At 39.1% G+C, this 24,304-nt stretch overlaps 1 protein-coding gene across 1 annotated transcript in view; it reads right to left on the bottom strand.

Annotated features, from left to right (window-relative positions):
* The window catches only part of EFHC2 (EF-hand domain containing 2), a 125,392-nt gene that overhangs the window by 17,819 nt on the left and 83,269 nt on the right, over positions 1–24,304 (bottom strand). Inside the window, exon 11 of the mRNA XM_089665182.1 lies at positions 6,616–6,749. Coding sequence (XP_089521308.1) covers positions 6,616–6,749 — 134 coding nt within the window. The remainder of the gene's footprint in view (positions 1–6,615; positions 6,750–24,304) is intronic.

Raw genomic sequence — 24,304 nt, 5'->3', positions numbered from 1 at the left:
CCGGCCTCCCTACATGTTCCTTAAATGGGTAATTCATGGTGATGGCATTAATTTTGAATTTGGACATAGTTTCATGGTTTGAGTTTGGTGATTGTTATGAAGTCCTATACATATTATAATGTAACTGTAAAATTTTCTAAAGGATAATAGGAATGTGCAGAGCTTGCATTCATACAATTTGGATGAAACAGGGAGTGCAATAGAAAGCTATAGAGGACCGAGTGTAAAAAGAGTAATGAGCTACTGTGTATAGTATAATAAAGGAGTATAAAACACTAGAACATAGATGTATGAACCACTACGTTTAATACAGTAGTATGAAAATGTGCACGTAGACAGGGCCTAACCATTGTACCCAGAAAATGAGTAAATACACATGGATACCTAAATTATGTTATATTCTAGAAATTGAATGTACACAGAAATAATACAATTTACAGCATTGGCACCATATATGTTGCAGGTCAAACACATCTTCACACATTCACACAGAAGAGGGTACTGTTTATCCTCAAGCATTTACAGACCACAGAATGCTAGAAGAGTACTTCCTTTGGATGGGGCTATGATACTGCTTGGTCACAAAGTGCCCCCAAAAAGTCTCTAAAGATATCCGACTGCCAATGGGAGACTGTTCCAGGAAGTTGACAGCGGAGACGTCCTGTAATGGGGAACCTATTATTTCCCTCACCAACAGTTACCTCTTCCTGATGCTATCCCTGCTCTCTCCCTAACCAGCAGGGCTCTGTCTCTATGTTACTCTTACACTGCAGGCACACTAAATGATGCAGAATCTCCTATTTATGGTATTCTGAGCCAAGATGGCTAAAATCTCATTGGATTTCCAATACAGAAAAATTTAAAAAAATTGCATAGCACCCCTCCCCCAAATACATACCAGACCGTTTCAGTCAAATATGGAATTTAAAGGGGATCCTCATTCAAAAACAAAAAAGCATGAGGTTCCCTTAGAAATCCATACCGAACCCTTAACCTGAGCATGCAGCCTGGCTGGCCATTAAAGGGGGGGAGGCAGGAGTGTGCTCCCCCTCCTGAACCAAACCTTTCAAAATACCCTCAAAAAAGGGGTGGGCACCTTATCCCCATGCTGATGAGGACAAGGAGTTCTTGCCCACAACCAAAGTCTGATGGTCGTGGGGGTCTGCAAGTGGAGGGCTTATTGTAATCTGGAAACCCCTTTTAAAATTAAGGGGGTCCCTAGATGCCCCCTTCCCCGCTCCCCAAACACACATGAATGGCTACATACTACCCCAACTCATTCATAAAAAAGTAACCTAGAAATAAAAAACACCCAAACACTTGGCAAGTCTTTTATTAAAAAAATAAAAATCTACAAAAAAGTCCCTCATTGTAAATCCATTGTCACTCACGATGCCTGCTGTCCCCTAACATACCAAAAGTAAAAGCCCAATGCACCCAGTGCATACAACTGATCCCAACAGTACTTCTGCCAAAAAACAACTCTCCAGGCTGTCCAGATATATAGAGGGAAGGATAGGGATAGCATTGACATAGTTGACCAAATGTAGCAATGGCCAGGGATTCCTGGCCATGTAAGCCAATGTGTTAATGACAGCGCTTGTTGCTAAGGATGCAACTAGTGTCAGCAACAGCTGCTTCCTTAGGGACAATTGACAGCACAAAGCTGTCATATATAGAAGTGGTAGAGCTACTGCGTCTATATATGATGCTCGGTTCCCACTACACAGGGGGTCAAACAGACAAAAGGTTTGGACCAAGCTATTGGCTGATCAATATTTGTATGCTGTTGTTTGTATTTTGAATTTTATTTGCTGGGCAAGTGGAAGCCAGAGAGGGTTGACAGATGCTGAGCGAATGGTAAGATGGATTAGTCTGGTAGCAGCATTTAAGATAGACAGGAGGAGGGATAGTATGTGTAGAGGTATCATAAGTAGCAAGCAAATACTGTGAAGTTGCAGAAGTAAGGTAGTGACATATATCTGACCATGATGATGAACTATTGGAGCCCTTGAGAGTGTGTTGGAACCATCTAGTGGTGCTAGGTGCCAGAGGTACATCCCTGGCTGATGCTGATGAGATTGTGGGTTTATTCCATCCATGCTATATCGATTTCCTATAGCATAGAGGTCTGCATTCTCTGGTAAGGAGTTTGATATTGGTGGAACACTTGGAGAGGCACTATTAGTAGCTGGAAATTTCACGGCACCAGTTTAGCATGATTTGAGGACTGTTCATTTTTTGTTTTTATTAATTTATGCATTATTGCACTTTATTCACTTTATAAAGTGTATCACATTTGTTTATTTATGTATTTATGTTCACATATAGTTTTGAGTTTATGAATTGCTATATTTGATTTGATTTATTCATTGATTTGTCACGTGACATGTATGAATCGAGTTTTGTATTTTATTTATTTATTTACATTCACATCATACAATTGATTGCATTTTTTAATTTATTGAGTCATCATATTACACTTATATTTTTTAAAGAGACAGAGCATCCATTTTCTATTATATGTGTACAATAGAGGTAGACAGCAATGATAAAGTTGCAGTAGTCAAAGTGAGAGATAACAATGCAGTGAATTAGTAGAAATGTAAAACAAGGAGGGGAGCGTAAAAGGAAGACCAAAAAAGAAGCCTGGAAAGAAAAGCTGTGTTGTCCAGCTGCTGCTCCTCATTCCACATTAGAAGGAGCAGAAGGAGCAAAAGACACAGATGGCTGTGGAGGGAGGTGAAGAGTCCAGGAACAGCAGTGACAGCAGTAGTTAAGGTCATAAAGATAAACTCGATCAAGGATGGCGCATTGAAATATCTGTGCATTGATTAGTTAGTTTGTATCTGAAAATCTGAATGAATTTATGATTAAACAGAAGATAGTATACCATAGCATTCTAAGTAAATGTCCTTAATGCACTTTAAAATTTTTCAGCTGTAATCATGTCATGTGCATGCCAGCCTATTTGATATAAGCACAGCCAGTGCTGGAATTCTTAAAATCTTCAAATCATATCACTTATCCTTTCTTTGCAAAAGACAAGTCTGTTGCACGCATGCAGAGATGTACACAGAACATTATGTTCTGCTCCACCTTGTACACAGCGTGTCTTCTTCTGACACTTGAGCACTGCACAATGTGAGGCTCACACAACGTTCGGGATGCCAGAGAAGGACAGAAAAAGAAAGCTGGTTACTTAAAAGAGGAAACTGTCTTTGTAACTGAGCCAAGATGAATTTGAAATAACTGTACAAGCACAATGGCCTGTTCAAGAAGATTTTGTGAGCTATTCATGTAGTCTACATTGCCACCCAGAAGAGAAGACCCGACCTAGCCAAATATTTGTTGCACATATTATGTTTTAACACATAAAGTATTGTTGCATGTGATCATAGCCACAGCTGACAACTTATGGGGCATTTTTTTCTCTTTTGCTTGTTTTTTGCCCATTCCATGCAGAACATCAAGTAATTTTCAGTCTGCAAAAATTCTCTTTAGTTGGTCAGATGTACATTAATTCAATGCACTTTTAAATGTCCAAGATAGAGTCATTCTAGTTTGGTATAACATACAGGAAATCAGCCTGCACCGGCTACATTTATAGATTCAAAGTTATTGACACAGCACGAAAAACCATGAAGGTTGGCAGATGTTTCCATCTGCATCATGGCCCATAGCCCAGCAGCAGCTGTAGCTAATCCTGAAATCTGTTTGCAACCATTTAAATGAGGGCAGACATAACGTCAGAGATCCTCAGGACCACCGGCATAAGAATTTTTATTTTATTACCACGGTTAGGATAAAAAAATAACTTTGTTAACAAATGTGTGCAGCGCAAATTCTGGAGAATTAATATTTACTGCAATTTAATCCACTAAAGGAAAAAAGTTTGTATAACACTTTAATTGGCTCAGTTTTGTAAATGTGAGGTTTAAGGCAGTAATTCATGAGAACTCTTTCTATACCTATATATCTTAGGGTTGATTTACTAAAGGCAAATAGGTTGTTCACTTTGCAAGATAATTTTAACCATAGCTTAATGAATGAGGTCAAGCTCTGCTGATTTCCATCATCCAATCACATGCAAACAAAAATGCTGGTTTTTTTCCCCTGCATGTGACTGGGTATTCTTTGATATTTGAAATTTTACCACATCCACAAAGCATGCAGCAAAAGTCTGGAGAATAAATATTGACTGCATTTTAATCCAATTAAAAAAAAAGTTTCTATGACACTTTAATTGCCTTAGTTTTGCCACTGTGAAGTTTATGGCAGTAATTCATGAAAACTCTTTCTACACCTATATATACTGTGGTTGATTAAATAAAGGCAAATAGGCTGTTCACTTTGCCAGGTAATTTTCCCCCACAGCTTAGTGAATGAGGTGAAGCTCTGCTGTCTTCTGTCATCCATTCACATGCAAGCAAAATGACGTGGTTTTTTTTTCTTGCATGTGATTGGGTATTCTTTGCAATTTAAAATTTTACCATATCCACAAAAGAAAAGCCTATTTGCCTTTAGTAAATCATCTCCCCACGTGTTGTATTTATCAGGCAGTACAAAAAATATATCCTGCTCTTTTAATTTAGCCCGGAGACAGAAGACTTGAATAGATAGATGTATGTTGCATGCATTACAATGAAACCCACTCTCACCAATGTTCTAATGGTGCCCAGTGACAACAAAATAAAACCTTAGGACAAGAGTATCAACTAGTCACATCAGTGCACTTTGAAATATGTATTATGTATTAGGTCTCATTTTAGATTGGTCTTCCTCAGTTGATCCCCATGCAATTAGCCACTAAGCCTGATTTACAGAGTTCTAGAAATCTAGTGTAATTTAATAACAAAGCAATCAACACTAAAAATGGTGCAAGATATCAGTACTGCTGATTTCAGTGCTTCAAACAAATGTTATGATATAGTTTGAAGCAAGAACCTTTTTAAAGTACAGAGGGGGTATACCCAATTCTATGGAGTTGATTTACTATAACTGGAGAGTGCAAAATCTGGTGCAGCTCTGCATAGAAACCAATCAGCTTCCATGTTTTATTGTCAAAGCTTAATTGAACAAGCTGAAGTTAGATGCTGATCGGCTACCATGCACAGCTGCACCAGATTTCACACTCTCCAGTAAAGCAACTCCTATGTGTTTATAAAAATATGTTCTTAGTATCAATTAAAATGTAGATCTACATATGTTTTAAAAGTACTACTTTATTGATTTGGACTGACTATGCATTCTTTCTAGAAAGGTGCGATTAGAACTAATAATGTGCAACTACCTAAAGAAGGCAATTACAATTAATGTTTCAGTACCTATAAGTACACAGACTAATGAAAGCTAATCGCTGATTAATTGCAGTTGTTTTCTGCACCCCATTGTTCTTTCTACTGTGTTATTAACTAAGTCCATTTAGGTATTCCCAGTTATAAAATCAAGAGACATAATGTACACGTATAGCAAAACATTTTACTGATGTAAATAAGCACATTAATGTAGACATGTACTCAAAGGCTAAGTTCACTTTTTTTTTTGCAAGAAAAAAAGTTACAGGAGCCTATGCTCTGAGAGTGGAGGATTGCCTAACGACATGTTATACCAAAAATACAGGTTTAACATGTAAGATGATGCTAAAGCTGAAGTTAATCTTTAAGTGTCAAGCCAGTTTTGGGTACAGTTTTTACTGCTTTATAAAGCTTTGTTGGAGAGCTCTTTAGTGTTGGATAGGATAGGGTAGGAACAGATCATCAACTCTGTCTGTTTTTTTTTGGTGTCTGTGTCCCTGCTGGGGACTTTCGCCCTCTCTGTTTGTCCTGGTGACTACTCTCATTAGGAGTAAGATTGAGTGAATATCCACTGAAACAAAGTCCAATCCTCCAGTGATAACACTTGTCACAGTGATGGTTATCTAAGAGAACACATCCCTCATTTTTTAAAGATTTGCTGATGCTTCCTGATGTTTTTCTGCAGGAACTGAAGGGAAATCTTCTCAACGGGACATGCATGGCAAAAACAGGGAGTTTACCTTTCCCTACAGTATCAAGAACAAGGAGAAAACAGTTTTGGCTTTAGGTGTACCATACATTAATAACATTTAGGTGAATATTTGAGTGCAGGTCTACTTTAAGCATTTAATCTAAAACACACTAAAGAAACGGACCTTTTTTTTAACAACAGAACATCAGACAAGAACACCAAGAGATGTTCGTAGGTGGTCAGAGATTTCAAACTGATGACATTTAGGACATATATATTACATGTCAAGTGCTACATGTCCCAAAACAAACAAGAGTTATAGTTATGCACTTAGGAAGTGCAGCTGTGAATACACAAGAACAGACTGGTGCTGTAAGGAAGACGATTAATTCATCTCAAGGCTTCCTAAATCATGCTGATAGATCAGACCTCTCAGCACGGTCTTCTAAATAGAAAGATTGTGGAAACCAGAGCGATGTAAGTGTAACCTTTGTTGCCTTTTTGGTCACCATGAAGTCATCACACACATAGTGAAAGCATGCCGGGATAGATTCCTTTAAAAAAAAATGATAAATATAGCTCACACACTGGAAAAGCACAGCAATCTTTTACATTCACATTCCATACCTGAAGGCTTCATACGTCATCTCATGTCTGTTTCCAGGGTCATTCGCTGCCAAGAGTTGCTTGATGTCTCTGGACTTAGATTCACCAATGTTCCTTAACTTTGTTATAATCGACGCAATGTCTGACATAGGGAACTAGAACAGAAGAAAAGGTTTAGTTTATTAGGTCACATACAGAAGTATGTTTAGAGGGTCATTTATTGAACATGACATATTTTCATAGACATAATGGAGCTTTTATGATCAACCTGTTCTTTGCAGGGCAGAGCTGCAGATTCTTTTTAATTCCTAGCCTTCCCTATAGCATATAGTCATCTTTTCTTCACTTGCTATGCTACACTGTTTGGCAACAGATACGAAGAGAAATATTCAGTATTCTCGGGTATAGTGTAACGTAATTCTCTACCTTCTTCATATTTGAAAGTGCTGGTGTTTGTTGATTAGTGCTGCACTGTCACATGAAGGTGTGGGAGAGTCCTCAGCCCTGTCTAAACCTTGATTGGGATTGATCCGAAGATTGGGCTTCAAGTAACAAAAAGCAAATAAGAGATGCTCCGAGGGCAGCCCAAAGCACAGGTTTACCTAAAAGGATCAGTTCGCCTAAATATGTAATTTTAATTACAGATGAAGTTAGCCCCCAGTTTCTTATATATCTTTCATACTCCAAGAGCAAGATCGCTGTGCCAAATTTTCTGACACTTTTCCTGGCTACCTGGGAATTTTGGATGCTCCTGTCTATTTTAGTATGCTTCATTTCCTCTGTTGATTTCTTTATAATAAAAATAGACAAAAATCCAAGGGCCAGTAGAACCCCTTTACAATGGTATCAGCAGGTGCACAGAGCAAAAAATGACTATCAAAGATCTCAGCAATAAAGTCTCTGACAGACTTAAGGAACTATCAGATGGTTTAATTGCCCATCATCTATCACACATCTAAATATCAGTTTTGGAAGACAAAAGCTAAAGTAAGACTTTTCCTGTCATAGGCCTTTTCCTTTTTTTTTAATAGATGGGGTTGGATACATCCTAACCAGCTTTGTTTTGGCAAAGCAAACCTTGTGCAAGGATCCCCAGTGGAGTAATTGCTATAGTTTTACATCAATATTTGTTTGTATATGTTAATGTGTGCAGGGTTTTTTGGGGGTTTTTTTGTGCATCAACATGTTACAGCAGCCCATTCACTTAAATCATCTCTTAATGAACCTCAGCACATGAAAATTATACCTCTACTATTATTAATATCATTCCCTAGGTGAGATTTTGAATTATTCAATAGGTGCCAATAAAATACAAACTCCAACGATCCCTTCCTCCAACTCTTTTGGAGCGAAAGAAGTTAATTCATTCATTCAGAAATACTTTCTTTGTACCAACTCACCCAAAGTATTAGAAAATCCCCTTAAATCTTTGACAAGATGGTTCTCAGAAAACCACAATGTCCAATCTCTCTCTTCATATATACCTTCCATGTGAATATATCATTCATATGTAATGCAATCACTGTACGTGAACTATGTACAGTTGACATTTACAGTGTGTAAAGACTTGAGACTGTATCAGTTCTGTACCAGTTTTGTTCTCTATGATTTGTAAGGAAGGTTGTATGTTTTTCAAAACTGTATTGTATTATATTACATGCTTAAAGCAATATACAGTATCTTTATGTAGCCCAGAGCTGTGCGTACTTTACTTTTGAATGTATTTAGTTTGCCATATCTCTCCATAGTTGTATTATTCTTGTTATAATTACTTCCTGCCACAAGGGGCAGTGCACAGTACTCTAAGCCCAAAGACTTTGCTACCAAGAGCCTTGGATGCTAGGGGGTGTAGACTCAGGCAACAGCCTTGTCATGGAACAACAGCTATTTTGAACTACAAATCCCTATGGCCTGTGCAGAAGTAGGAGCCAGGGGAGGCCAATATAATCTCTGCTCGGGAAAATCACGCTCTCTTGGCACCAAGGAAGCTGAACAGTGTGGACCTGTTAAAGTGTACTGTCCTGTGCAGAGGCTGGAAATGCCGGGATCTGGGATGTATCTGTAATCCATCTGCAGGTGAAGTCACCGGGAGGTAGCTATTATCATCAAATTTACTTTTCTCACCTACAGTCCAGAAGCCTGCTATGCTCCAGATCAGCTGAACTGCACATCAAACCATTCTGCTGTGAGCATTGTCCTGGAAGCTTCCAGAAAAGGGGGGCCCCCTTATATTGCAACAATACATCATTACCAGTGGAAATGGTGAGCAGGCTGTTGGAGCATCTACTTCTAGCACCAGATGTATCCCTCAGGGCAAAGTGTTAGTTGACTTCCTCCTGCAAAACCAGGTCCTTATCATTGCGACCCTCCTCATTCTTTGGCATCATTCTACACACACATACATATGGCCCCCCTGGGTCTGCTACAGTTCACTAAGCACCTACTAGTGGATAGTTGTTTGCATCACTTAGTGGACTGTCTGAAGGATTTAACCTCCATCCATAGTGCACCAACAGGGCCCCAACGTAAGCCAGCAAAGATTCACCTTAGAGACTGCCTGTCTCGTTCAACCCAGGTTTTCCCCCTCCTATTGACTGTTCATTCTATCCTATTCTGCTAAAGCCTCCTAACTAGTCTAGGCCTAGTCATCATTATCTCATACAGGCAATTTAACCCAGTATTTTTGTTAATTAAATCCTCATATTGCCTGCTAGGTACTCAGGGTGGGATTATTATAGTTTATGCTGATCTGGGCTAACCACCTGCATAAGAGTTGTGTGTATTCCATGGTTCCTGTTATGATTTTGTTCACTCAGAGTGCTGATTTGAATATTGGTAACTGATTTGAATGCACAGTTGTTTAAAACCTGCTGTCCCAAATAATAAGCAACAAGATTGTTCTTCCATGACTATTGTCTTAACTCGCCATAATAGCTGGATATAGCGTGTTGAGGAATTTATGTGGGTGAACAGACTCCTAGTTAAAGGGAGCAAGGAACCAGAACCCGGGAGGTCAGTAAGGCAGAAGTCTGCAGAGTGAGTGGCAGAGAATAGACAAAATCACGTTTTACCAGCAGCTCCTACAGGGGTAGCACTACATTTAAAAAATATAAACTTCAAACTCAGAATGTATTTGAGGTACCTTACATGCTACTATATTAACCATATTACAAATGAAACCCAACAGACTGTGCAGCTGGCTCTCTGATTTAATAAACCATATTAAATTCTTTCAGAATACACTTTTAACACATGATTAATTTACAAAGCTAACTCACCAGATTAAGGAAGGATTCTTATTTAAAAAACAAAATAATAGATCTAACTCCAATCGGATTCAAAAATGAAAGTCAAGTGGCTAAAATAAAAAAAAAATCCTATTCCTATAAAGCTTTGCCAACTAAGCCTAAAGTACAATAAAAGCTTTTTTATGCACGTTTGAAGTCTGCTGAGATATGTTTTTTTACAACTAAAAATTATATATACTAGCACAGACTCCCTTTATAATTGTGATGTACAATATGTAGCAATGATAAACGTAAAATCATTCTAGTAGTGAAAATGCCTTAGGCTGTAACAAACAAGATACACGCAAATAAAAAAAAACAAAAACGATAAAGCATGACAAACTAACTTTTAAATATTACCTATAACACAATTTGAATTACAGTAATACACTTCCCATACATTTGTAGAAACCAGGTAACATATTTATTGCGAAAAATATGACCCCAATAGGCAGGAAAACTATATCAATTGCAAGAATTTTAGCAGAATATATTCTTACTGTTTTACTTGAACGTTGCCAGCAAGTGACTGTTATCTGATAGGATATTTCTAATTTTACGTAATATGAGGTCCATAAGTCTTGATGGATGCTGTGTATATGCAGTGCTATGGTTAAAGATGAGCTCTAGTCATATTTGTAAAAATTAAAAGTCAGCATCTACAAAAATTGTAGCTGCTCACTTAAAATAAACAGATACTCATCTGTTCCAGGATCCAGCACTGTGCTCACCCAAACCATTTTCACCACCCGTCCGTTCTGTCCCCGAAGTTGGCGTCTTAACTGTAAGCACCCAACTGTAACAGCTTGCTGCTTCATAGCCCGGTTCCAACTGCGACCTGTAACATGTCCCAGAACACTGCAGATAGGGAGCGGGAATGAGAACGTCACCTTTGGATTGCCTAGGAGGTCAGAGCGAAAGTGGGAGTGGGTACCTGCCAAAACAAAGTAACCCTCCTCCCCTCAAAAAAAGTGCCATTTCTTAAAGAGGAGTAGGGGTGGAGGCCCTAAAATGGAACTTCTTCTTTTGGGTGAAGCTACACTTTAATCTTTTATAATCAGACAATGTTGTCTTTTAATATGATTGGGTAGGTGAGTTTTTGCTTTTATTTTTTTTTTCTGTGTGTTTTATAAATTATTTAATAAAGTGCATAGATACAGTATGTGACAGTCACAATATACTTGGGTTTAATTTTTGCTATTATTAGCCGGGAACATCTGCCTGCATTATCATAACTTGATCAGTCTCAGTGTTATCATAAGAAAAAAAAAGTCTCTGTATCTCTTTAGGTGTGCAAGAGCCTTAGAAATTATTTTTGCCAAAAATTAAACTTTGCTATGGCTATAATTTGACTTCCAGCTTTGCACAAGTTCTAGTTAAGACCTTTATCCCAAGAGAAAAAAATGTTACCGTAGCTGTTTAAAAAGTGTAAGCTAGAGTTAGGCTTTGCTTTGCAATTATGTAAAGTCTAAATCTAATAGTCTATCTAATCCACTCCAGAGTGTGACTTTGCTGTAGTTCAAGGGTGGCTACATTGCTCCTCCATAGGAGGAGAAGCGAGTATACCTATCCTAATGCCCCGTTCACACTAGCATGATTTCTCATGTGCCTGCCATGGCACTGCTATGCACAACAATGGAAACTGTTTTAATCTTTATGGCCCCCCTTCACATCAATGCAATATGGTGCAGTGCGATTTTTGATTCTTTTGGTGCAGCATAATGTGTTTTTGGCCCCACAGATTTCAAAGAAAGTGAAAGAAAAGCACTTGCAAATCTCAAGAAAATGCGTTTTTTGGTGCATTTTTACAGGGTTTTTGATTAACAACCAGTCTCCTACAAAAAAACACATGAAGCATGAAAATGCATTAAAAAGTAAAAAAACAAAAATGCAATGAAAAATGTATGATTGCGCTGCTAATGTGACCCTAGATTAGGAGAGAAGTGTGTGACTGGCCAGATAGCCAGATGAAAATAAAGTGAAAAAAGCAATACAGAAATACTGTATAAACTAATGCAGCCACCACATCTAAGGATTGGTGTGCTGCAATATATTCAATTTTTGTTTTTGAGTTTAGATATGCTATAAAGTGGTTGTAAACCTCAGACATGATATATGAACAAAGCATATCCCTCTACAGTATAGTGTGTACGCTAAATGTCATTTCTATCTGTTGCCTTGTTATCAGCATGAATCACTTCTGACAAGTTTTACTGACAACAAGAGAAAAAATGGTGACAGGGGTGGGACCTCCAGCAGAGTGACAGCCTCAAATTTGTTCCTGTGAGCTGTGTGAAGGGGGTGTGTCTCTTGCATCCAATCAGCTCTCAGAGCTCTACTCACTGAGCTCTGCAGTGTGTAACTTCAGCTCTCCGTCCCTTTTTTCTGAACTCTCAGACAAGCTTTAAAAATTCTACACTTTATATATACGGATGTATAGAAGAGAAGACTACAGACAGCTATAACAGTAAGCTACAACTTATGTAGAATGATTTGTTTCATTTATGTGTATAGTCTGAGACCAGTCACTTCACTAGGTATGGTATATGTAAGGGTGTACAACCACTTTAAGGTAAAAATAGAGTAAGCTAAAGAAATGAAGAGGAAATGTGATATCTGGGGTATTTCTGCACCCAGTACAGCTAATGATTTTAAGGAATTGACCTTTAAATGTTTGGCAGCTAGAAAATGATTGCATAGAAAATTTAAGCAGATGCATATTGAAATGGAAGGTTCGATTTGACAATAACATCAAATTGCAGGATGGTTTGTGTAGCGATTATATAATGTTTCCATATAATTCATTGTTTATGGAGTGGAGTTTTCCATTAAGCATGCTGCCATATAATTAATGACTTTTATTAAGAATCTTGCAAAATTGCTGGGGGAAAGGGTCATTCATCATCACCATTGTCAGGAAGTGAAGACATTAGGATAATGCTGTGAAAAATGTACTAAAGATATATCAGCTACATGGCTCAGTTTATCTTGTGAGATATTGCCAGCTGCTGACTTTGAGTTTATATTTGTCTTTGGTGAATCTTCTAGCTTTATTATTAACCCTATCATCCTAAATTTATCTGTGTTATCCTTAGCCAGGCATCACCAACTATAGCATCTAGGTAACCTAGTGATCTTGTCTATGAGGTACAGAAGCAATTGGCTATGAGCCCACAATGCTCAACAAAGTGAGTCCTCCATTGTCATATAACAGTTCCACATCATCTTTTTTTTACTGAAGGGTGCACTAAAGAGGAGCTCCAGCCCCCCCCCCCCCCTCCCAAAAAAATAAAAAATAAAATAAAAGTCAGCAGCTGCAAATACTGTAGCTGCTGACTTAATACAAGAACACTTACCTGTCCAGAATTCCAGCACCATCCTCACCAGTGCTAGTTTTTTACTAGCCTCCGGGTTCCCATTGCCGGCATAGCCGATTTTCTACTATGCATGCATGAGTCATGCTGTGCATTGTGAATGGTCCCATAGTCTTCTGGGACCTGTGAAGTGTCTCAGAAGGCTGCGGGGGGAAGGAGGGGGCCAGGTCAAAACCAGGTACCCGTTCCCCCTTCCCCTCCAAAAAGTGCCAAATGTGGCAGTTGGGGAGGGAAGGGTGCAAACAAGCAGAGCTTCCCCTTTTGAGGAGAGCTCTGCTTTAATATACTTTAAAGTACATTTCAGTAGCAGTTTATAAACAGACAGAAAAGTACCCACAAGAATTTACAGACCCCTTAAATATGTTTTTTGTAAGCTGTCAATAGAATGATGAACAGTATACATATTGGGGTAGATTTACTAAAACTGATGCAGCTGGTTCAGCTTATTCAATTAAGCTTTGACAATAAAACCTGGAAGTTGACTGGTTACTATGCAGAACTGCACCAGGTTTTGCACTCTCCAGTTTTAATAAATACCCCCAAATGTGTCATTCACATGAAAGACTACCATTGGGCAATTAAAAGGTTAGTGCAATTATCTCTGTCTACTCTATCCAAAAAAAAAAGAAAAGTTCTACCTTAACATGTAAATAATATCTTTGGGCAGTATAGAGTTTTATGTCTGCTAGCATGTGAGAGAAAAGAAAGAAACTAAACAATAGTGATGAGGTGAACACACCTGGGTTTGGCGGTCTTTTCTAGAGAATGGGTGCTGAATCTGAACCCCACTGAAGTCACTGAGAGCTGAATGTTAATAAAGTGTAATGGGCATTTTCTAGGAAGGGATTGCCAAACAAATGCAATGGGGGACTGGGTACTGCCCTGGGGGACATGTACAAAAGCAGAAATTAAAAAATCTATTTGGCAATGAGCATCAATTTTGGTGATGCTTAAAGTGAAACACCAAATATGCAAACTTCCATTAACCAGTATGCCTTGGGAATGCTCTAATCCTGCCTGTGAAGTGGTGCTATGTATACAACCTATGAAAGCAAAACTGACATTCGCAAAGGAAAAGGTATGCTTAAATTGTCAACAAAAAAGAAGGCTCCTGGCTGCTTTGTATTGTTTGTTTACAAAGCAGCTGGGGAATCCCTTAACTGCTTGCCGTCCAGCCACTGTAGGAAAACGGCCACAAGGTGGCACCACTGGGCAAAATCACGGTTTAAAACGTAATTTTGCAAAACAGGTAGGGGGCGTGCGCAAGGCACGCACCCACCCTACCCGTCCTGCTGATTGCAGCAGCGGATGTCAATCACCAGGTCCCGGCCTGTCATTACCCGCCAGGTCCCGGCGATTGCTGGCAAACAGTGACACAGAGCACAGCTGCATTGTTTACAATGCAGCTCTGCTCCCTGTCAGCTCCTAACACACTGAGTTTATCTCTCAGGATCAGCGTGTTCCTGTGACGCACACACCCCTGCTCCCTAGTAAAACACACACCCCTGCTCCCTAGTAAAAAACAGAGTGCATGGGTGCGCAAAATCACATACTGTATATACAGTATATGTGATTCACGCTCCCGTGTTTTTCGCGCCCCTCCCAGATAGAGTCAGCTTGCCCATCAGTACACCAGTCATCACATTTAACCCCTTGATTGCCAGGAGCACGCTCATGCACAATAAACCTCCATTGCTAGTATAGTGTCTGAACGGACCAATATTTTTGATCAGATCAGCACTATACCAGCGTTAACATTAGTATAGCGTCCCCAAAAATGCAGCGTTAGTGGGATCAGCCCCGGCACCTGCCAGCACCTGCGTTTAGCCCCTACGCTTACCCCCCCTTCTCCCCCAGCAAGCGCAATGTCAGTAGGTCACTGTCACTTGATACATTGCACACAAAACCGCAGTGTTTGCAGAATCAGGCCTGATCTCTGTTAGCACTTGCCGGTAAATTTTGATGACTCTCATATGCAGCAGAGTGCCAGTACTAGTGCCGCTCTACCTTTTGGTGAACTGGCGAGTACCAGCTGTCTAGTACATCTTGGTCTTTCACATACCTTGATTTTTGGAGCTGTTTTTCATGGAATATCTGTATGCGTTGATTGTGGATCAAAGAAATTTATATGCACAACAATTTATCGCCGCCAACCCAAATTCAAACCTTGCCGGACCAGTCACATGGAAACTCATTATGGTTTCCGAATTTACATTTTTTTTGGGCCTAACCCTCAACATGGGCATTACTAAAAGAAATTAATTGCAGTTGTATTGGTCCGCAGACCCGATTCATCATATGCCCATGTTCTCTGCTGCCATGGCCAGGCATAGATATGAGAGTATAATGTGTTTTATGCCTTTCAACGACAATACACTCTGTCATCCTCGGGGTGACCCTGAATTTGACTGGCTCCACAGAATTCAGCCCCTCGCAAATCACCTTAACAAAAAATTTGCAGATGTCTATACTCTGTGCCCACCATTAGAAGTGGGTGGATGCAGGGTGGTATATTCCAATGGTGGGCATACCACACACTTTTTCTGTCAGAGATTTCTTCTCTTTTTTTCATTCAGTGCACAGGCTGCATACAAAAGAAAAGAACATAGCATATACACCCAACAAAGACCAGCGATGTACTGGTACATCACTCGACTTTGAATGGTTATACCAGGTTGATGCCTACAGCTGCAGGCAGCATCTAGGTATCGTTTTTTTCAGCCAGCGATCGGCTTTCATGTAAAAGCAATCCTAGTGGCTAATAAGCTGCAGGATTGCTTTTATAAGCAGCTGGATATGATGCCCCCCTCCCCCGCTGCCTTCCCCGGCCTGCTTGGGCAGTCCCGTACCATCGAGGGAACCTGAGAATGGAGCCGGTGTTTCTGCCAGATGACCAAAGAGCTGATTGGAGACCAGAGTGATGCCAATCATCTCTATAGTTTAAGAATTCGGAAGCTACAAGCATTTCATCACTTCAGTTTTGCAGGATATAAACAGCGCCACTTGTAAACTAGGAAAGCATCTGATCACACCGATTTTGGTTTCATTAGATAATGTAAGGGCAGAGGAGATATCTAGAGCCTGATAGAACCCAGATTTCTCAAAAAAGAATATATGACAATGCCCATTGCAGTTATAGGGGATATTTGCATTCCCTGTGAGAGCATTAAAAGTGATAAAAAAAAATGAAAGGTACAGTGTAAAAAAAATTTAAAAAATCAAAATAACTTAAAAAAAAACTCGCCCCTCCCATGCACGCACACCTGTGTGCACAAGCGTTGACCCTGTGCCGGTATGTAAACAGCAGTTGCGCCATGCATGTGAGGTATCGCCGTGAATGTCAGATCAAGGGCAGTAATTCTAACACTGGACCTCCTCTGTAAATCTAAAATGGTAGCTTTTAAAGGCTTTTAAAGTGTTGCCTATGGATATTAAAAATGTATACAGTTTGCGCGTGGCATGGGCAGTTTTAAAGCATGTCATGTTTGGTATCTATTTACGCGACATACCATCGTCTTTTATATCTTACCAAATAATTGGCCAATATATTGTGTTTTTGTGCATTAAAAGTAAAAAAGTGTATTTTTTTAAAAAATTGCTTTTGAAAAATCGCTGCGTGAGTACTATGTGCCATACAAAATTGTAGTACCCACCATTTTATTCACTAGGGCAGGGGTCTGCAACCTTTAAGACATAAAGAGCCACTTGGACCCGTTTCCGAGAGGGAAAAAAAGACTGGGAGCCGCAAAACCATTGCAACATTTAAAACAAATCCGACACTGCATATATTGCAAAAAACGCTCTGGTCATGAAGGGGGTTTAAGGGCCCAGTAAGCAAAGGGTTAATCAGGGCCACAGTGTATCGTCATAATCACAATCATAGCCTTAGGTCAGTGGTGGGCAACCTTTTTTTTCGACTGAGCCAAATCTCGCCAAAACCACGATTGAAATTTATTTTGAGAGAAACATTTTTAAAACTGAAAATACATCCCCCATATAGTAATTCATCCCCCATAGTAATTCATCCCCCCTATAGTAATTCATCCCCCATAGTAATTCATCCCCCCTATAGTAATTCATCCCCCCTATAGTAATTCATCCCCCCTATAGTAATTCATCCCCCATAGTAATTCATTCCCCATATTGTGTGAATTCACTTACCTTTGCTCCGCGCGTTCCTCTCGCTGGGTTCCCGCGCCGTTCTGGTCTTCAGGGCGGACTGTGAGAGGAGAGGAGTTCGTCACGCTGCCCCGCCTACATCCGGGCTGCCCCGCCTACATCCTGACAGCCAATGTTTGCCAGCGGGCGCCCGGCACACAGAAGATCTGCATTAAAAGAGCCGCGGCTTGCCGACCCTATTGCCTGTCACCTGGTGGGCAGTGTGCTCCGGAGCCGCAGGAAAGGTGAAAAAGAGCCGCATGCGGCTCCGGAGCCGCGGGTTGCCGACACCCGCACTAGGGTGTCTGCTTTAAAAAAATATATAATGTTTGGGGGTTTAAATTAATTTCCTAGCAAAAAATACTGATTTTTTTCATGTGAACAAAAAGTGTCAGAAAAGGCTTGATCCTCAGATGGTTAGAAGAGTGAATGATGTGTGGCATAAACTTCTAATGCTGGGCATAAAATGCCCCCACCCCCCAAAACGACCCCTTTTTGGAAAGTAGACACCCAAACTATTTGCTGAGAGGCATGTTGAATCAATAAAAGAGTTTATTTTTTTACCACAAGTTTTTGGAAAATGCAAAAAAAATTTTTTTTTTTACACAAAATTGTCACTTAAATGATTTACTGCTTACACATGCCATGGGTATATGTTGAATTACTCCCCAAAATACATTCTGCTACTTCTCCTGAGTATGGGGGTACCACATGTGAGAGACGTTTTAGCAGTCTAGCCAAGTACAGGACCCCAAAATCCAATAAGCACCTTCAGGCTTTTAAAGGACTTTATTATCCTCATTACATATCCAGCCAGGATGGCACCTAACCCCCCCCCCCAAATGACCCCTTTTTGGAAAGTAGACACCCCAAGGAATTTGATAAGAAGCATGGTAAGTATTTTGCAGATCTCATTTGTTGCCACAAGATTTTGGAAAAATCTTTTTTTATATTTTAAAACCTTGTGAGAAAAAATTAGATCTGCAAAATACTCACCATGCCTCTTTTTAAATTCCTTGGGGTGTCTACTTTCCAGAAAGGGGTCATTTGGGGGGGGGGGGTTGGTGCTGTCCTGGCATGTCACGGCCTTCGAAACTGTGATAGGTTTTGAGGATGTGAAATGAGGAAGTTACGCACCTTCAGGCTTTCAAAGTGGTCATTGGATTTCAGGCTCCTGTATGTGGCTAGGCTCTCAAAAAGTCTCACACATGTGGTATCACCATACTCGGTAGAAGTGGCAGAATGTATTTTGGGGTGTAATTCCACATATACCCATGGCTTTTGCGAGAAATAAATAATTTAAATGACAACTTTGTGTGAAAAAAAAAATGTTTTTGTCATTTTCTAGAAACTTGTGGAAAAAAAATAAATCTTTCATGGACTCAATATGCCTCTCAGCTATGGTGTCTACTTTCCAAAAAGGGGTCATTTGAGGGTGTTTGTACTATCCTGGTATTTTAGCACCTCAAGAAATGTGATGGGCAGTCAGAAAGTAAAAGCTGTGTAAATTCCATTATCTATACCATAGTTTGTAGACGATATAACTTTCACACAAAGCAATAAATATACACTTACTGGGATTTTTTTTAACCAAAAACATGTAGCATAATACATTTTGGCCTAAATTTATGATGAAATTTTAATTTTTTTGGATATTTTTTATGACCGAAATGAGAAAATGTTTTTTAAAAAAAAAAAAAAACATTTCTTCAAAAATTTTTTTATTTATAGCGCCAAAAATAAAAAGTGCACAGGTGATCAAATACCACCAAAAAAAGCTCCATTTGTGTGAAAAAAAGGACGTAAATTTCATTTATGTACCATATTGAATGACCACGCAATTGTCCGTTAAACTAGCTCAGCGCTGTATAGCAACAAAATGGCGTAAATTGCAGTATCTATACCATAGTTTGTAGACGCTATAACTTTCACACAAAGCAATCAATATAAACTTATTGGGATTTTTTTACCAAAAACATGTAGCAGAATACATTTTTGCCTAAATTTATAACTAACTTTGAGTTTACTATATATTTTTTATAGCTGAAAGTAAAAAATATTGTTTTTCTTCGAAATTTTCGGTCTTTTTTTGTTTATAGCGTGAAAAATAAAAAGCACACAGGTGAAAAAAAAGGATGTAAATTTTGCTTGGGTGCAGCATTGCATGACCGCGTAATTATCAGTTGAATTAGTGCAGCGCCAAGTAGCAAAAAGAGGCCTGATCATTAAGGGGGGTAAATCCTCTGGAGTGCAAGTAGTTAACAACTTGCTCGCTGCCCCATAGCAGATGTACTGCTACAGGGTGGCTGCTCTGAGCAAAATCACATAAATATATGTGATTTTGCAGTTCCGGGGTAGAGGGTGCTATTGGCTCTTGAGGATGTCACCGAGTCCCGGCCGGACATTTTCATCCAGGGCTTGGTGATCGTTGAAAAAGCTGAGAGGGGAAAGATCTGTGTGTAAAGAACACAGATATCTCTCCTGTCAGCATAGATGTGCTGCTTTCTATTTCTCTGCACAGCAGAGAGATAGAAAACAGCAGGTCTGCTTAGTAAAACACAACACAGTACACAATAAAATCACTCTCTAACACACAGCTAACATTTTGATCGCCACAGATGGTAACCTCTTCCTGCCCAGTGTCATTAGTACAGTGTCAGTGCTTTTTATTAGCACTGATCACTGTATTAGTGTCACTGGAGATGTCAGTGACAGTTAGTCAGTTCCCCCCCACCCCCAGTGTCAGATTGCCCGCCACAGTCCCACAGTCCTGCTATACATCGCTGATCGCTGCTATTACTAGTATAAAAAAATATGACATGTTTGGCGGATGACAGCTTGTTATAAAGCTGTGGGTGGAGGTCCCCCATGTGATGTCTTTGACCGTATATTTTCGTATTCCTGTTAATATTTTTCTTTTACAATGAAATTTTATTATAGAATAGGAAACAGCAGATAATTAGTCAAGAACATATGCAATGACCAGCAGGAATATAACATGCAAAAGATTCGATGGATAATACAGAATATGTACTGATGAGAAAACATGAAAATAAACTGCGTACATAAGTGCCGTACAGAAAGAAAAGACAATAAATTGCAAAAATGATAGACATTTAGAGACTAATAACATAATAAACTCTCAGGAAAAATTGTTGCAGAATCAACATACAGAATGCGATATGAATAGGAGAAAGAGCCTCTCTGAGTACAGAGAGGTACTTAACACGCAGGGCTCTCAAAGGAGTCCAGCACTTGGGTGCAGTATTGCTGGTACGGGACTCAAAACAGGAATCACAATCAGCACAAATAACCTGAAGAAGACAGACCAGTCCTGTTAATATTTTTAATGATGCGTGTGGATCAATTTAAATTGCATAAAATAAAAAAAGAATAGCTGCTTAACCGATAAACCCGTGCACTGGCTAAAGTGTCTGCACACTCTAACAATGATCTATGTAGGAAAAATAAGCTGGCAACCAGGTATCATCCACATATATGAATCCTTTTTTGTATATCACCATGCTATGAGAAAAGCTGTGTAGCTGAAACGTGTTAGCCAAAAAAGGATTCATATCTTTCATTGCCAACTTCATTTTGCTACACTGGCATACAATTTAAATTGTATGCCAGGCCAAACATTTTTTTCTCAGTTTTGGATAGAGTAGGAAAGAAGTTGAACTCCTGGTAAGTTTTTTTAACCTAATTTCCTGCCTTACGGATAATAGTGTCACCAGACAGGTAGGTGCAACGGGGACACAGGACGCAATTGCATGCATACAGCCCTAATTAATGCCCACATGTGATGATCAGCCTCCATGATTGAAAGAACTGAAATCCAATGAAAAAAAAGGGTGAGCCAGGGACAGTAAGGACAGTAGTGCCAACAATTTACACAATAATGTACATTTATGTTGTACATTCACATCATTCCTTTCCCTCAAGAAGCTTTCAGTCTAAGGTACCTACCTCATATTCATACATACATATACTAGGGCCAATTTAGGCGGGAGCCAATTAACCTACCAGCCAGCATGTCTTTGGATAATGTCCAGTATATCCTTGTCATCATATCAAGTCCACTAGCAAACAAACATTAGTAATCACAGTAACTAATTAAACTTATTGTGCCTTGGAGCTCAGTGTATACTCAGTGTTCAATGTTTATTTAGTGTTTCATGTAAACTCAGTGTTCAATGTTTACGCAGTGTTCAGTGTATACTCAGTGTTCAATGTTTATTCAGTTTTTAATGTTTATTCAGTGTTCAATGTTTCCTCAGTGTTCAATGTATATTCAGTGTTCAATGTTTATTCAGTGTTCAGTGTATACTCAGTGTTCAATGTATACTCAGTGTTCAGTGTATACTCAGTGTTTAATGTTTACTTAGTATTCAGTGTTCAATGTATACTCAGTGTTCAGTGTATACTCAGTGTTCAATGTTTACTTAGTGCTCAGTGTATATTCAGTGTTCAATGTATACTCAGTGTTCAATATTTATTTAGTGTTCAGTGTATACTCAGTGTTCAATGTTTACTTAGTATTCAGTGTTCAGTGTATACTCAGTGTTTACTCAGTGTTCAATGTTTACTTAGTGCTCAGTGTATACTCAGTGTTCAATGTATACTCAGTGTTCAATATTTACTTAGTGTTCAGTGTATACTCAGTGTTCAATGTTTATGTAGTGCTCAGTGTGTGAGGGGAGGGACTTTTGGGGGTGGGGGGACCCCTGTTGTTCCTCTTATGTGTAGCCCACCCTGTGCCTGTGCTCTGTCCTGATATTGTGTAGACGTGTATAGGTTGGGTGTGGGGGTTGTTCATTGTTCACTGCCAGGTGGTTGCCCCATTGTTCTATTGTGTCTTGCTTGCCAGCAAACTATTATGGGATGCATGGGTTCCCCTATTGTCTACTGCCAGGTGGTGTATCCCATTGTTCTATTGTGTGTCTTGGTTTGGTGGGGGGTGTTTCCCGCAGCCTTTCCCTCCTGATGGGATGGCCTGCTGATGTGTTTCCTGTTCCTGGTTGTATTTCCCCGCCCTGTGTATATATCTTGTGTTTGTGTAAAATAAAGCAGTTTCACTTCCTGTCTTAGGAGAGTCTGGTGCTGTCTATTTCCTGTATGATCAGCCGTGATGTCCGTTGACAATGTTCGGACAGGGAAGCGGGAGTCTAACAGAAATACCCTAGCGCGGTCAGGATCCGGTTTTGTTACATTCAGTGTATACTCAGTGTTAAATGTTTACTTAGTTTTTAGTGCATATCATTATTATTATACAGGATTTATACTCAGTGTTCAATGTTTGCTTAGTGTTCAGTGTATACTCAGTGTTAAATGTTTACTTAGTTTTTAGTGCATATTATTATTATTATACAGGATTTATACTCAGTTTTCAATGTTTACTTAGTTTTTAGTGCATATCATTATTATTATACAGGATTTATACTCAGTGTTCAATGTTTACTTAATGTTCAGTGTATACTCAGTGTTAAATGTTTACTTAGTTTTTAGTGCATATTATTATTATTATACAGGATTTATACTCAGTTTTCAATGTTTGCTCAGTGTTCAGTGTATACTCAATGTTCAATGTTCACTTACACCCCGGTCACATCAAAGCCGATTTTGAAATCGTGCGACTTACAGTGAATTCGCACGATTTCAAAATCAGGTGACCTAATGATTTCCTTGCGATTTGCAAGACATCTGACATAGATTTCTATGCAAATCTCAACAAACGTAGTGCATGCACTACTTTAGAAATTGGTGTGGCTCCGACCAAGTTGGAACCGTACCGATATGACCGCTGTAATAGCAGACAATAGGGTAAGACTTGGCATATGATTTGCAAGTCGCCTGGCATACAAATCGTATGCCAAATCGCACCCAATGTGACAGGAGGCTTAGTGTTCAGTGAATAGTCAGTGTTCAATGTGAAAAAGCAAGTGTAAGAACAAGCACAGTAACATCCTAAAAATACAATTTAAAAAAAATGCAATTAAAGCTGGTCTGTATGTAAAGAAACATGTTCAGCTTCATTAAAATATCGCCTTTGCTATAATTTCCCTCTGATTCCAATGGATCAATAATTTTATAAGTATATAATGTAATGGGTACATAGGCAGCCTTACATGGATTTATCCTGTATGCGTTGAAGAGTTAAAACCCAGAGCTGATGCAAACATTATTCTTCCAGCAACATATATCCCACTAATGGATTTCCATAGCCACCATAACAATTTACCTGTGACAGAATTAATTCTAGCTATGAAATAACATTTGATTCAGCCACAGCCACCATTGCACCAGTAAATTATCTAGCTCATTCCTTAGATTATCTCTCCCTCTAGTGGTAAAAATCAACATGCATTTCAAGTTGTCAGTTCTATTTCAGTTGAAATTTAATTTTTTTTCTAATCCACAATGTATGCCTTCATATATTTATACAGAGACATTAGATGGGAATTTAATAGAAGTATCCTTACAAAGAAGGAAAAAAACTTTATGAGAAAAACCAATATGGTTGTAGAAAGTATTTCCAATGAAATACTATGTTCTAAAGTGTTATGCTGAATCCATGAATCTGCTGGAACATTACCTAGAATTCTCTTCTAAGGACTATACAAGGCTTTTCAGAATTTCATACACTACAAGGTCATTAATAAATTAAGAAACAAGAGTTTCACACATTTATTTTTTGAAAGAGATTTTAATAAAATGTACTTTCCTAAATTACTCCACTGAGTGATTTAACTGTTACACAGCCTATGGCATTGAGATCACAACCACTGACTGTAAGTCAGACTATAGGTAAGAATCTAAGGCCGCTTTCACAGATGCCCTGCTGATCAGAACAGAGCGGGCAAACAACACATCCATGTCTGCTCAGTTTCT

The sequence above is a fragment of the Staurois parvus genome, unplaced genomic scaffold (assembly GCF_062004578.1).
Source record: "Staurois parvus isolate SC_StPar_1 unplaced genomic scaffold, SC_StPar_1.0 ptg002140l, whole genome shotgun sequence".
Taxonomy (NCBI): domain Eukaryota; kingdom Metazoa; phylum Chordata; class Amphibia; order Anura; family Ranidae; genus Staurois; species Staurois parvus.
This window is presented reverse-complemented; position numbering and strand designations above follow the sequence as displayed.